This window comes from Notothenia rossii (assembly GCF_949606895.1).
Source record: "Notothenia rossii genome assembly, chromosome: 7".
Taxonomy (NCBI): domain Eukaryota; kingdom Metazoa; phylum Chordata; class Actinopteri; order Perciformes; family Nototheniidae; genus Notothenia; species Notothenia rossii.
This window is the reverse complement of record NC_136905.1, coordinates 20,854,383-20,867,649: the sequence shown is the minus strand read 5'-3', so window position 1 is coordinate 20,867,649 and position 13,267 is coordinate 20,854,383. Positions and strand designations below refer to the sequence as shown.

Genomic DNA, 13,267 nt, shown 5'->3' with positions numbered 1-13,267 from the left:
ATGGTTATTGGACTCAGGATTAATTCATTCGGAAGCCCGCTGTATGAAGAAATTAAAGGACGGCGCAAGTGAAAACAATTCACAAAGGGATTAAACTGTTTAAAACACATGCTCAAAGTAAACCGGATTTTGCCGATGTGTTTATGTGGATTCAAAAGTCGTAAATAATCTACAAAATGGAGGAGACCGATCTGATCGGAGCAACTGTGACAAATAATCCAACTGAAACCTGCATGGACAATGACTATGTTTTAAAAATGCGCTTATCCATACCAGCCCGGTTTGGACACCTTACGCGCAGAAGAAACATTTCTATTAAATTATATTATTATTATTATTATAGAAGAAATTATGCATTTCTGTATTTTTATGCCTTGATTAGCTACTAACTTGAATTTCTATTCAAATGAATCAATTATTTGTTATCTTTTATTGTCATGTAGAGACAAGGCTTTCAGCGACAATCATGTATTGTGTAACAATTATAGGTTAAAAAAATATATATATATGATATTGGGCCACAAATCATCTGAGGCCTGGAGCACCCCCTTCAATTTTTGGCGCCCCCCCCCACCCCTCCCCCCCTCCCTCCCTCCCTGGTTGGGAACCACTGCTATATAGAATCATTTAAAAACAGATATTGGTATAATATACAAAATACTTAGTGGAGCAATGACATATTTTGCCTTACTCCTTAACTGTAATGTTGTGGGTAATTGTTGACTAATTATGGTTTTCCAGGAAGTGGATCTTTTTCCTGCAGCAGTATCACCTGCAGTGCCAATGAGGTGTGTGAAGTGAAGGGCGGGTTTCCCTCCTGTGTTCCCAAGGCCGTGGAAAGGAAGCTTGGCACCTGCTGGGCCACTGGGGATCCTCACTACCGCACCTTCGACGGGCGACACTTCGACTTCATGGGTACCTGCACATATGTTATTGCTAAAAACTGTCGAAAGGATGACCATCTCCCAGACTTTGAGGTCCTCGCCCAGAATGAGAACAGAGGAAGCCTCAGGGTGTCGTATGTTGCCGTGGTGACAGTGAAGGTTTATGGCGTCATCATCACAGTCGTTAGGTCTGAGACGGGTCGTGTGAGGGTAAGGCTTCCTATTTCTGTCAGTAAAAGATTGTTATTTTTCAAATATACATATTTTAAATATAATTTGGACTTAAATTTATGATGAATATTTGTTTAAATTATTTATGTGGTATTAATAAATTATGACTTCAGACTTTAAGATATTTTCTTCTGTGCAGATTGACAACAGTTTGTGGAGTTTGCCAATAACCTTAAACAAAGACAAGCTGACGATGATTCAGAGCGGTCGCTCTGTGGTTATCGAGACTGATTTTGGCCTGACTGTCCGCTACGACTGGGAACACAATCTTGGGGTCATTCTGTCCAGCAGTTACGCCGGTAAGACTTGTGGTCTCTGTGGAAACTTCAATGATAACCCCAAGGATGACTTCACCATGCCCTCCGGTACCAAGGCGGGGGGAGCTGTGGCCTTTGGGAGTAGCTGGAAGGTGCCGGTGAAAGATGCTGTGTGCAGAGATGACTGTGTGGGTGGGTGTGAGCGCTGTGAAAACAGCCTGATGAAGATGTGGGGGGGTGACATGTTTTGTGGGCTCATCACACTGATAATAAATGGGCCATTCAGCAAATGTCATGCCGTCATTGACCCACAAGCATACCTGGAGAACTGTAAATATGATGTATGCATGGGAGGCGGCCTCCGACACTTCCTCTGCAGGACACTGGAGGCTTACACTGAAGCCTGCCAGATTGCTGGGATCCAGGTTCAAGATTGGAGGAAGATGGCACGATGTAGTAAGTAATTCTAACTTAATGGATCTTCAAATAAACAAACTGTGTTTTTTGCTTTTGCTCCTAGGATAAATCACATCTTATACTGTACGTTGTGTCTCCCTCTCAAGCTGCTAAATGTCCAGCAAACAGCCACTACGAGCTCTGCGGCAACGCCTGTCCTGCAACCTGTTCTGACCCAAATACTTCCTCCAAATGCAAACGCCCCTGTGTGGAGATCTGCACCTGTAACACAGGCTTTCTTTTGAGCGGAGGTCAGTGTGTTCCTGCTGCTAGGTGTGGTTGTAGCTATGAGGGTCGAAATATCCCTGCTGGGGAGTCATTCTGGGCCGACCAGGGCTGTCTGCGGAGGTGTAAATGCGTTGCTGGAAGCAGACGCGTTGAGTGCCAGGATAAAGGCTGCAGGGCAGGGCAGCAGTGCCAGGTTGTGGGTGGCATCAGAGAGTGCCAGGCAGTCTCCCACAGCACCTGCCAGGCTACAGGCGACCCCCACTACGTGACCTTTGACAACAAGAAGTTTGACTTCCAGGGCACATGTGTGTACCAACTGGCTGCACTCTGCTCCAAGGACCCAGAGTTGGTGCCCTTTGAAGTGCTGGTGCAGAATGATCACCGGGGCCACAGGTTGGTCTCATACACAAAGTTGGTGGAGATCAAGGTGCACTCCCTCAGCATTGTCATTACAAAGTCACACAAGGGCCTGATTATGGTAAGATCTACATAATTTGTGTATATGAAAAGTTGTTTAATATTTATACAAATACAAAGAAACATCAGTTATGGGTAGGAACAGATTACATGTAGAGTAAGCATAATTACTTAATTGGATTACAAAAAATGTACTATAATCCGACTACATTTGAAAAACTGCAAATGTATTATAATATCATTGTAAAAGTGACTTCATTACATCTTTGATTTTGTCTACAAAATATGACATAGTTTACTATGAGACCTTTTTGTAATGATATTCAATATTATTAACACATGAAAAGCACATCCCACATGTTTGAGAATACACACAGTATATCTGTAGTTTGTTTAACATATTGTGGCTGTGTAAATTGTATTAATTATTTTATCTATTTATTTATTATAATTCACAATACTTTCAACATTTGATTTTGAAGTAATCCTAAAAGAATCAGTTTTATCAGTTCAGATTACCTCTATTAACCCTAAATTGCACTGTTTCTTTCCAGGTGAATAAGGAGTTTGTTAACCTGCCTGTCACTCTGGATGATGGACGTGTATCTGTGTTTAAGAGCGGCTGGTCTGCTGTGGTCAAAACAAACTTTGGCCTCAAAGTTTCCTTTAACTGGTATGGTGCTGTGTTTGTAACGCTGCCAAGCAACTACATGGGAGCCGTTTGCGGCCTCTGTGGCAACTACAACGGAAAACCCCAGGATGATCTGACCCCAAAGAACGGTGATAAACCTGTCCTTCCAGCAGATTTTGGCATCAGCTGGCGAGTGGCAGAGATCCCAGGATGCGTAGACGGCTGTAAAGGGGTGTGTCCGAGTTGTGACATTACCCAGAAGGTTCAATATGAAAAAGGCGATTTCTGCGGTTTGTTGAGAGACCCCAAAGGACCGTTCCGCGACTGCCATGCCAAAGTGGACCCAGCTGGCTACTTTGAAGACTGCGTTTATGATGTTTGCTTGTATGAGGGCAGAAAGGATGTGCTGTGTCAGGCTATTACATCATACACATCTGCCTGCCAAGCTGTGGGGGCCAAGATGTACAGATGGAGACCCATTCATTACTGTGGTGAGACATGGATTCATTTTAATGATGAAAGCCAAGTCAGCATTATTTATTGTAACAGTGTATAGCCTAACAGTAATATTGAAAACATTTAAATTTCAACTTCTTCTACACATCCTTAAATGTTTCTTCCTTTCCTGAGCCTTTATATTGCTTTGTATTTACTGCTTGTATTTTGAATATGTAATTGTACTTGTCTCTGTTAAATGATAAAGAACATTTACATTGTCTTTTATGTCGCTTGTGTACAGCGGTGAAATGTCCAGTCCACAGCCACTATGAAGTTTGCGCACCCGGCTGTCCGGCCTCTTGCCAGAGTCTGATCCCTCCGCAGGGCTGCGAGGCTCAGTGTGAGGAGGGCTGCTCCTGTGATGAAGGCTACATCCTCAGTGGAGATCGCTGTGTTCCCTTCTCACAGTGCGGCTGCGTCTACAATGACCGCTACTACCGCATCGGCCAAGTATTTTATCCCAATGGGCAGTGTCAGGAGGAGTGCAAGTGCACACAAGATGATGAGGTAATGGATGCAATGTGATTAATAATAACTTGATACCGATCAGTGTTCATTTGCAGGATGGAAATGTATTTTAATACTCATTTTTCTCAACTGTTCTTTTTAGGTTGTGTGTAAGAAGTTCACATGTGGCCCTAATGAGAAGTGTAAAGTGGAGGATGGCTTGCAAAAATGTCATCCTGTTGGTAAGGGTGTGTGCCACGCCTCTGGTGACCCCCATTACCGCTCTTTTGATGGGCGAACATTCAATTTCCAGGGTACCTGCACCTATACACTCTCCAAGAGCTGCGGGCTGGAAGGCACCCACCTGGAGGCCTTCTCTGTGCAGGTGGAGAACGAGCGATGGAACAAGATTATGAACAAAATGGTGGCTGTCACCAAGATGGTAGCTGTGGATGTCTACGGCTTCACTCTCATCATGAGGAACAACATGTTTGGAGTCCTGGTGAGAAACAACACTGGTTCTTTTATTTGAAAAAAGAAGCTCCATATCTGAAATGCAGTTTACAGGTGGCAGATGGTTGAGAGTAAAACAAGCTTGACAAATATATTTAGACATTCTTCTCATCAGAAGTTTTGATTTTATTTTAAAAAGCACTTTCTTCTTTTAGGTAAATGGGGTGTTTAACTACCTCCCTGTGAATCTTAATGACGGAGCAGTGCTGGTCTATCAGGAAGGCTTGCGGTATGTTATTGCAACAGATTTCGGACTGATTGTCACTTATGATCTGGTCTATCACGTGACTGTCACAGTGCCTGGGAACTATCGTGGTAAGGTCTGTGGCCTGTGTGGCAACTTCAACGGTGAGCAAAAAGATGACTTCCAAATGCCGAACCGTAAGCCCTCCAACAATGTGAATGTGTTTGGAAAGTCATGGAAGGTCACCATCCCTAATGTGGTGTGTGAGAATGGCTGCGAAGGGAAAAACTGTCCTGTATGTGACCCGGCTCGCAAGGCAGTGTTTTCAAAGCCCACTTACTGCGGTATTGTTACAGCCCCCAACGGCCCATTTGCAGCCTGCCACACTAAACTGGACCCACAGCCATACTTTGCTGACTGTGTGTTTGATGTGTGTGCCTCCAACGGGGATGGGAAGGTGCTTTGTAACAGCATAGCAGCCTATGCCTTCAACTGTCACATGGCAGAAGTGGACGTCAAAAACTGGAGGACGCCTTCCTTCTGTCGTTAGTATAAAAATACATTCACTGTTTAGTTTTTTCTCTTATTTTCTGGAGCTATAGTGTAATTGCTGTATTTATTTAATATTTTAGCAGGTTCCTTTTCAATCCATGATTTCTCTTCCGTGTGCTAATTAATTTCAGCCATGAAATGCCAAGCCAACAGTCACTATGAGGTGTGTGCCGACGCCTGCTCTGCATCCTGTGCAGGCCTCACAGAGATTGCCCAGTGCTCCAGCAGCTGTACAGAGGGCTGTGAATGTGATGCTGGCTTCTTATTCAATGGACATGCGTGTGTACAAGAGACAGAGTGTGGCTGCTATGACAATGGAAGATCATACAAGGTAGAAAACCTATGTCTGTTATAAAAGAGAGACCTTTCAAAATAGAGCAATATACAATTTATAGCTTTTTAGTGCCAAAGTGGCTTGAGCAAATACCGATGGCAGCATTCATGCTGACATGGCAATTTTGCTGCATTTGCTTTTTCCCACAGTGCTGGACATGAGCCAGTCTGATCTTAAATCTGCGCACTGAGTGTTTCTCCAGAGACTTAATTAGCAGATTGTCTACATTTGTGGCAGGGTTGATAAGATGGAATAAGAATGAAATAATGTGGACTTCTCTCTTCATTTATTCTGTGAATTATTTCCCCCTGTGTAATGAACCTGCTCCATGTCTCCAGCCTGGTGAAGTGGTGTATGAAGAAGACTGTAACACAAAGTGCACCTGCAATCCAGAGACAGGCATCATCTGTGAAAAACATTCCTGCCCCCAAAGCACCAAATGCATGGTCAAGAAAGGAATCAGGGCATGCTACAACACAGGCAAGAAGCACATTCTTTACATTTACTAATCTTTAACTTTAAAGGTCACCCATTATGCAAAATCATTATTTTATGTATTTTTGTTATTATCCCCTCTGTGTGAAGAGATTCTGAAAGTTTCAGGAAAAAATATCCTCTCTCTTTTTGTCCTGATCCATTTATATAAAAACCTGTCTGAAAATGAGCTGATCAGATTTTGGCCACTTTGTCATAACGATTCTTTTGGCTTGTGTAACCATTAGCCAATCACAAACCAAGGTGATACCCGCCCACCTTATCACCTGAATCTCCTCCTAGAGCACCATTGAGTTTTTTAACCAAATATCTCGCAGAGGGGCGTGGGGCGTGGCTCCTTATTTTCATCTACAGTAACAAACACTTTTGAAACGGGGCTGAAACAGAGGAGATTATGGGATGCTGCAATGCAGGATCTGTTTGGTATTTCCGCCAAACACTTCAGACATGTTTTGTATATAACTGAGAACTATAATATATTGATAAAAGAGAGTATAATAGGGGACATTTAAACTGACTAATACCCTTTCAGTTTAACATTCATTTCCCTTTTATCTTGTGTAGATCCCTGCAAAGATGCCTGTCGAGTCAAAGAGAAGTGCCATGTTGAGAAGGGTGAAGCTGTGTGCGTCCCAGCGTACACAGGCACATGCTGGGCTTGGGGAGACCCCCACTACCACACATTTGATGGTTTTAACTTTAACTTCCAAGGCACCTGCAAGTACGTCATCTCCAAGACCTGCGGGAACCTGGATGGTCTAGTGCCATTCTCAGTCACTGAGAGGAATGATAATCGTGGAAACACTGCAGTTTCTTTTGTCAGGGAGGTTGACGTTTCTGTGTATGGGTACAACATCACTCTCCGCAAGAACCGAGTTGGTCGGGTCACGGTAAGATTTTATTCTTCTGATGCGTTTGATTTTTGGTATTTCAGTGTGTGCATAATTTGTTGTGATCAATTCCCTTCAGGTGGACGGGGAGCAGCTGAACCTTCCTGTACAGCTGGGCGAGGGACAGGGCGAGGTGTCAGTGTCTCAGCGTGGTCACACTGCAGTGGTGGAGACAGACTTTGGCTTGTCCGTCTCCTACGACTGGAACTGGAAGCTGGTCATCAAGCTTCCCAGCAGCTACTACGCCAGTGTCTGTGGTCTGTGTGGCAACTTCAACGGTAACAACGGTGATGAGCTCCAGAATCCAGCCGGCAAAGCTGTTTCTTCAGTGAAAGATTGGGGCAAGAGCTGGCAAACACCAGACAAGGACGAGAAGCATCCCTGCTGGGACACGTGTGAGAAAAACTGTCCTACATGTGACAGCGACCAGAAAAAGCTCTATGAGTCTGGGGCTTTCTGTGGGGGCCTTGTAGCCAAGACCAATAACGTGTTTATGCCATGTCATGGAAAATTGGACCCCCAGGCCTTCATGAACAACTGTGTGTATGATATGTGTTTGAATAAGGGAGACAAAAAGATGCTGTGCCAGGCCTTGGCCTCATACAGTCAGCAGTGTCGTGGGGAAGGAATAATTATCAAGGACTGGAGGAAAAAGTTTGGCTGCCGTGAGTATTAACGAGCATCTCATTTGCACATATTATTCGGAAACTTCAATCAATTATTTAAGATTTTCATATTTGGTTTATGCCTTTTTATAATTATATTCCTATCTAGCAATGAGCTGTCAGCGTCACAGCCACTATGAAATCTGTACCAGCCCATGCCAGCCATCCTGCCCATTCCCTGATCAGAAGTCACCCTGCCCTGGTGCCTGTGTGGAGGCCTGTGTCTGCGATAAGGGTCACGTCCTCAGCGCTGGCGTCTGTGTGCCTGCTAAAAGTTGTGGTTGCTCCTATCAGGGCCGTTATTACAAGCCAGGGCAGCACTTTTGGGCTGATGAGGCATGCGGTCGCCTATGTGAGTGTGATACGACCCTGGGCATGGTGACTTGCCATGAGGCTTCCTGCTCTGCCCAGGAGACGTGCACTGTAGTGGATGGAGAGCGGGCCTGCCGGCCCATCAGTCACGCCACATGCACAGCCTCAGGTGACCCGCACTACCGGACTTTTGATGGCCGACGGTTTGACTTCCAGGGCACATGTGTTTATCAGCTGGTCGGACTGTGCTCGCAGCAGCAGGGGCTCGTGCCGTTCAAGGTGACTGTGCAGAACAACCACCGGGGAAGCAAGGCTGTGTCCTACACAAGGACTGTCACATTCTCCATGTATGGCATCACCCTCACCATCAGCAGAGAATACCCCCACAAAGTCCTGGTGAGTACGGATTTGGAGGTACGGATATTGTCAAGCATATGTGCAATTTAATAACAGATTACATTTCTTGTCACTTGTTTTCATTTGCATTTAAGAGAAAAAATAAATAGGACATGTAGTCACAGTATTAAAAATAAACATAGGACAGATACTCAGAGCCTCTTCAAACGAACAGATATTATTGTCATTGTGCTAATTCTGACAAACCGTCTGCATATATATTTAATTGCATATTAAAATGTTGATCCAGGCAGCCTTAATTAAACTAAGATTTAACTGCACATTAGAGTGGATTAGCAAAGGCGGCAGAATTATTAAATCTATAATCTTCTAAAAATATTTCTCTCTCCCTCTTCAGCTCAATGGGCAGCTCGCTTCGTTACCATTAGATTACAATAATGAGCTGGTCGTGTTTCTTAGTGGCGGGACAGCTGTAGTGGAAACAGATGCTGGTATCACCGTGACCTTTGACTGGAGGGGCAGAGTGAGCGTTTCTCTGCCCAGCAACTACCAGAGCGCAGTGTGTGGCCTGTGCGGCAACTACAATGGCAAAGCTCAGGATGACCTGACCATGCGGAACGGCCAGACCAGCAAAAACGGAGCTGAGTTGGGTGAGAGCTGGCAGGTGGCCCTGGTGCCAGGCTGCTCATCAGTCTGCCAGGGGGCATGGTGCCAGGCCTGCTCCGACTCCCACAGGAAAAAGTACCAAGCCCAGAAATACTGTGGTATAATCGCTGATCTGGCAGGGCCTTTCAGAGATTGTCACAGTCGTGTAGACCCTGCTCCTTACCTGGAGGACTGTGTGTATGATGCCTGTCAGTACCATGGCCACCAAGGCTCAGTTTGTGATGCTGTGGGAGTCTATGTCTCTGCCTGTCAGAGCCAAGGAATCACCATCCGCTCCTGGAGAACAGATACCTTCTGTCGTGAGTTTGACAATGTGTTTTCATATTTTCAATCTCTTATTTTAAAAAGTATCTCTTTTATCTTTTACCCTGTTCATTTCTCCCTCCACCTTTCCCACAGCAATGGTGTGTCCCGCTAACAGCCATTACACCCTGTATGCCACGGGCTGCCCTGTCACCTGTGCCAGTTTAACCTCCCTCACCACCTGCCACAGGACCTGCTCAGAGGCCTGCGAGTGTGACGAAGGCTACCTGCAGAGTGGGGATACCTGTGTGCCCGTGAGAGACTGTGGCTGCTCCTACGATGGCCAGTACTACAGGAAAGGAGACGTTTTCTACCCCGAAACAGACTGTGTGGAGGAATGCGTCTGTGGAGAGAACGGCGCAGTGTCTTGCCAAAAGGCCAAGTGTGGTGCAGGGGAGACCTGTAAGCTTGTAAACGGAATGAAAGGCTGCCACCCTGATGGGCAGGGCAAGTGTGTGGCATCCGGAGACCCTCATTACATTTCCTTTGATGGAAAGAGGTTTGATTTCCAGGGTACCTGTGTCTACATGTTGGCCAAGGTGTGTGACGATGACAAAGGCCGGCTGACGCCATTCAGCGTAACACAGGGGAATGAGAAGTATGGAAATGGAAAAGTGGCCGTTACCAAGTCTATTGCAGTGGCAGTCTACGGTTATGTCATTTACATCCAACAGAAAGTGCCATGGAAAGTAACTGTGAGTTTGATAACTTAATCTAAAACACATGTGGTAAAAGGTTTGCATGTTTATTTATGTCCTCCTGATCATTTTTTCCTCCTCCCTCTGCCCAGGTGGATGACGAAATCCTAAACCTTCCTCTCTACCTGGACAATGGGCGTCTCAGAGTCACTCAGGAGGGTCGCAACATAATAATCCGCACAGACTTTGGACTGACAGTCCTGTATGACACTGTCTATTATGTTGAGGTTATTGTGCCTTCTACGTACCAGGGAAAGATATGTGGTCTTTGCGGCAACTACAACAAGAACAATGGTGATGACTTCAGACTTCCCGGTGGCAGAAAAACAAACAGCGTTGATGACTTTGGGAAGTCCTGGGTGGTGGACATGCCAGGCAATGTGTGTGGGGGCTGTGGAGGCCAGTGTCCAGTATGTGAGCAGGCCAAGGCCACATTGTATGGAAAATCGGACTCCTGTGGCTTCATGAGTGCACCTAATGGTCCTTTTAAAGCCTGCCACAGTAAGATTGACCCAGCGGCATATGTGTCTAATTGCGTTTTTGATGTTTGTGCTGTGGGTGGCAACAAAGATAATCTATGCAACAGTGTCCAGGCCTACGCTTTGGCCTGCCAGAACGAAGGAGTTCAAATCCAGCCATGGAGAAGCAGCTCCTTCTGCCGTGAGTTACACTAAACACTATTTTTGTTGTTTTATATTGCAGGTGCTCAAACAAAGTCTTACAAATGTCTTCTTCTCTTGTAGCTGCTTCCTGCCCTGCAAACAGTCACTATGAGGTGTGTGCCGACACCTGTGGTGGGACCTGTGCCAGCTTTATTTACCCGTTTACTTGTTCTGAAAGCTGCTTTGAAGGATGCCAATGTGACGCCAGCTTTGTTTTCGATGGCATGCAATGTGTTCCCTTGGACAACTGTGGATGTGTGCACAATGGCAGATATCTAATGGTAAAACTGTACTGAGATTTGACTTTGTCATACATCATAACTCCCACACACTTGAAAGTTAGTTTCGATTTTGTCATCGCAAATACACATGAACAACAGAGACAACATTATATTCATCAACCTGGAAGATTACTTACACAATGTATGTTTCCAGGTGGGCCAAGCAGATGTGGACAAAGCCTGTACGTCCAAGTGTGTGTGCCAGGCCTCTGGTGTGGTGAACTGTGAGAAGCTGACCTGTGCCAGTGGAGAGGTTTGTGATGTAAGAGATGGCGTAAGGGGCTGCCACGTCAAACAGGGCCACTGCAGCATCAGCCAAGTTGGCCTTCTCACCTCCTTTGATGGCATGTCTGGAGCAATAGGAGCTCAAGGGGCATTTGAAGTGGCGTCTCTGTGCGACGAGACCGACAAGATGTGGTTCCGCGTGGTTGTGGACGTCAGGGTCTGTAGCAAGGGTGCATCTCCCACTGTCGCCACCTTGTATGTGTTCTTTAAGGAAACGGTTGTCACAGTTAACAGCCAACATGTGACCTGGGTGAGAAGAGCAGGAAGGATAATAGTTCAATGTTTAACCAGAAAAGTCGTTTTGGTGTAGAACCCTTTTTTTTTTTATCTCACTTTGTTGTTTTCCCATCCTTCATGTCATCCAGGTAAATGGCAGGAAAATGTCTCTTCCCAGCAAAGTGACGAGTGACATATCTGTCCACATCTCAGAGAAGACTGTGATCATTGAGAAGCCGTCTGCTGTACGGCTCACCTACTCACTTTCAAAGGAGGTCACAGTCATTATTGACAGTAGCCTGTCTGGTAAAATGTGCGGCGCCTGTGGCAACTACAACAACAACTCCAAAGATGATATGAGAAGTGCAGATGGGAAAATCACCTCTGATGTGTCTGTTGTTGTTGGCTCCTGGAGCGCCGGGGACTTTTCTAGATGGTGAGTATTTGAAAGGCATACTGTAACATTTCCTCTGTGTAAATATAATGGACAAAGATACATTGCTGCATTTACTCCTAGGATAATGATCTTCTTCACCCCATGCTCTCATTACATTGTTCCCCAACTCCCAACATTAACTTTAATTGTTTTAATAAGAAAACAACTTTGCCTCCTTGTCTACGCTTTTAACCTTCAATTCTAGTTAGAGTGGAAGTTTTCAATCTTGAACTCTTTCTTGCCCTTTATTATGCAAACAGCAAACCTAATTTGACCACTGAAACAATCAAGCACAGATCAGCGAGAGATGGTAGGGTGCTATGACTATTCAGCCGCTTATTCTCTTAACAGCAAGAACCAAACAAGGACTCCACAGAGCCCTTTTAAAGGAATGAGAGTGTGGTTTTTAATTGCATTTGGTCCAATTTAATTAAGAAATGCCAGAGAAACCCCTATGGTAATTACTGATTAGAAAGCAGGTGAGGCTGACAGGCATGGCCATCAAAAGCTACCAAGCTTGCAATCCAATCACTGCTTGTCATCCAAGGACACTTAAGACTCATCTGGGTACAATATTAATTTGAGCCCTCGTCTATAGTTCTGTGCTCTAGCCTCAAGTCAAACCCTTAGAGAATTGAGTTTTGTGCGTCCCCCTTCCTTTTTACCTTCTACATAGTTGTCTTTTGGTTTGCATTTTCTCATCACCACCAAACAACACGACAAATGCCCTGAGTGTCTGCATAATACCTTAAGAAATACAATGTTCTAATGCGTTGCTTGTAATCTCTGTTGTGTGAACCTGACTTTATTTTCTCTGGTGCCCTTCCGCTGCAATTCTTTTCTGTTTCATTTCAGTGGTCTGTAGAGAGGTTGGTTCTGCAGTGGTGGAAAGCATCTGCTATACAGGTAAAAACTGATGTTATTTCCTCTCAAAACGATGAACTGAAGGAAACAGCTATAACCCTGTGGCTTACATCCATGCTTTCTACCCCACATTGAACAGGATGAAGAATTTGAAGTCATTTGGCAAAGGTTTCTTGTTTTAAGCTGTTTTTTACTCATCATACTTCACTACTTCCTTTTGATCCATGAAATTATGGTGGTTCGTCATTTTTGCTCAATCCTGACCAACATCTCCATCTAGCGGAAGAGAAAATGATAGCATCTATTTTCCATGGAACAACCTGGAGCAACTGTCTTGTTAAACTGTCCTTGCCTTGTTTGAACATTTTTATTTTACAATGTGTGTTCTTACTGGAACAACCAATAAATACATTTCCATTACACTGTATGAGTTTTGTATACTTGTCTCAATTCAAAATACATACTTGACTATGTTTTGGGAAAATTAAAGACTGATAACCACCTG

The 13,267-nt window shown here is 44.7% G+C and overlaps 1 protein-coding gene across 2 annotated transcripts; it reads left to right on the top strand.

Annotated features, from left to right (window-relative positions):
* The first annotated feature begins 472 nt into the window (after window positions 1-472).
* Window positions 473-13,245, top strand: fcgbp (Fc gamma binding protein). 2 transcript variants are annotated; one of them, XM_079692140.1, is made up of 20 exons: window positions 473-1,094; window positions 1,255-1,828; window positions 1,936-2,534; window positions 3,028-3,595; window positions 3,844-4,109; window positions 4,363-4,551; window positions 4,718-5,291; window positions 5,430-5,629; window positions 5,971-6,112; window positions 6,692-7,017; window positions 7,097-7,682; window positions 7,792-8,390; window positions 8,749-9,316; window positions 9,417-10,015; window positions 10,111-10,678; window positions 10,762-10,961; window positions 11,116-11,496; window positions 11,612-11,898; window positions 12,754-12,804; window positions 12,902-13,245. In XM_079692140.1, the coding sequence occupies exons 1-19, from the start codon at window positions 912-914 to the stop codon at window positions 12,761-12,763; spliced, it is 7,419 nt and encodes a 2,472-aa protein (XP_079548266.1). In that variant the 5' UTR covers window positions 473-911; the 3' UTR covers window positions 12,764-12,804; window positions 12,902-13,245. The 2 variants fall into 2 exon arrangements, with proteins under 2 accessions (XP_079548266.1, XP_079548265.1); XM_079692139.1 differs by having other exon boundaries at window positions 4,213-4,551.
* Window positions 13,246-13,267: the final 22 nt, after the last annotated feature.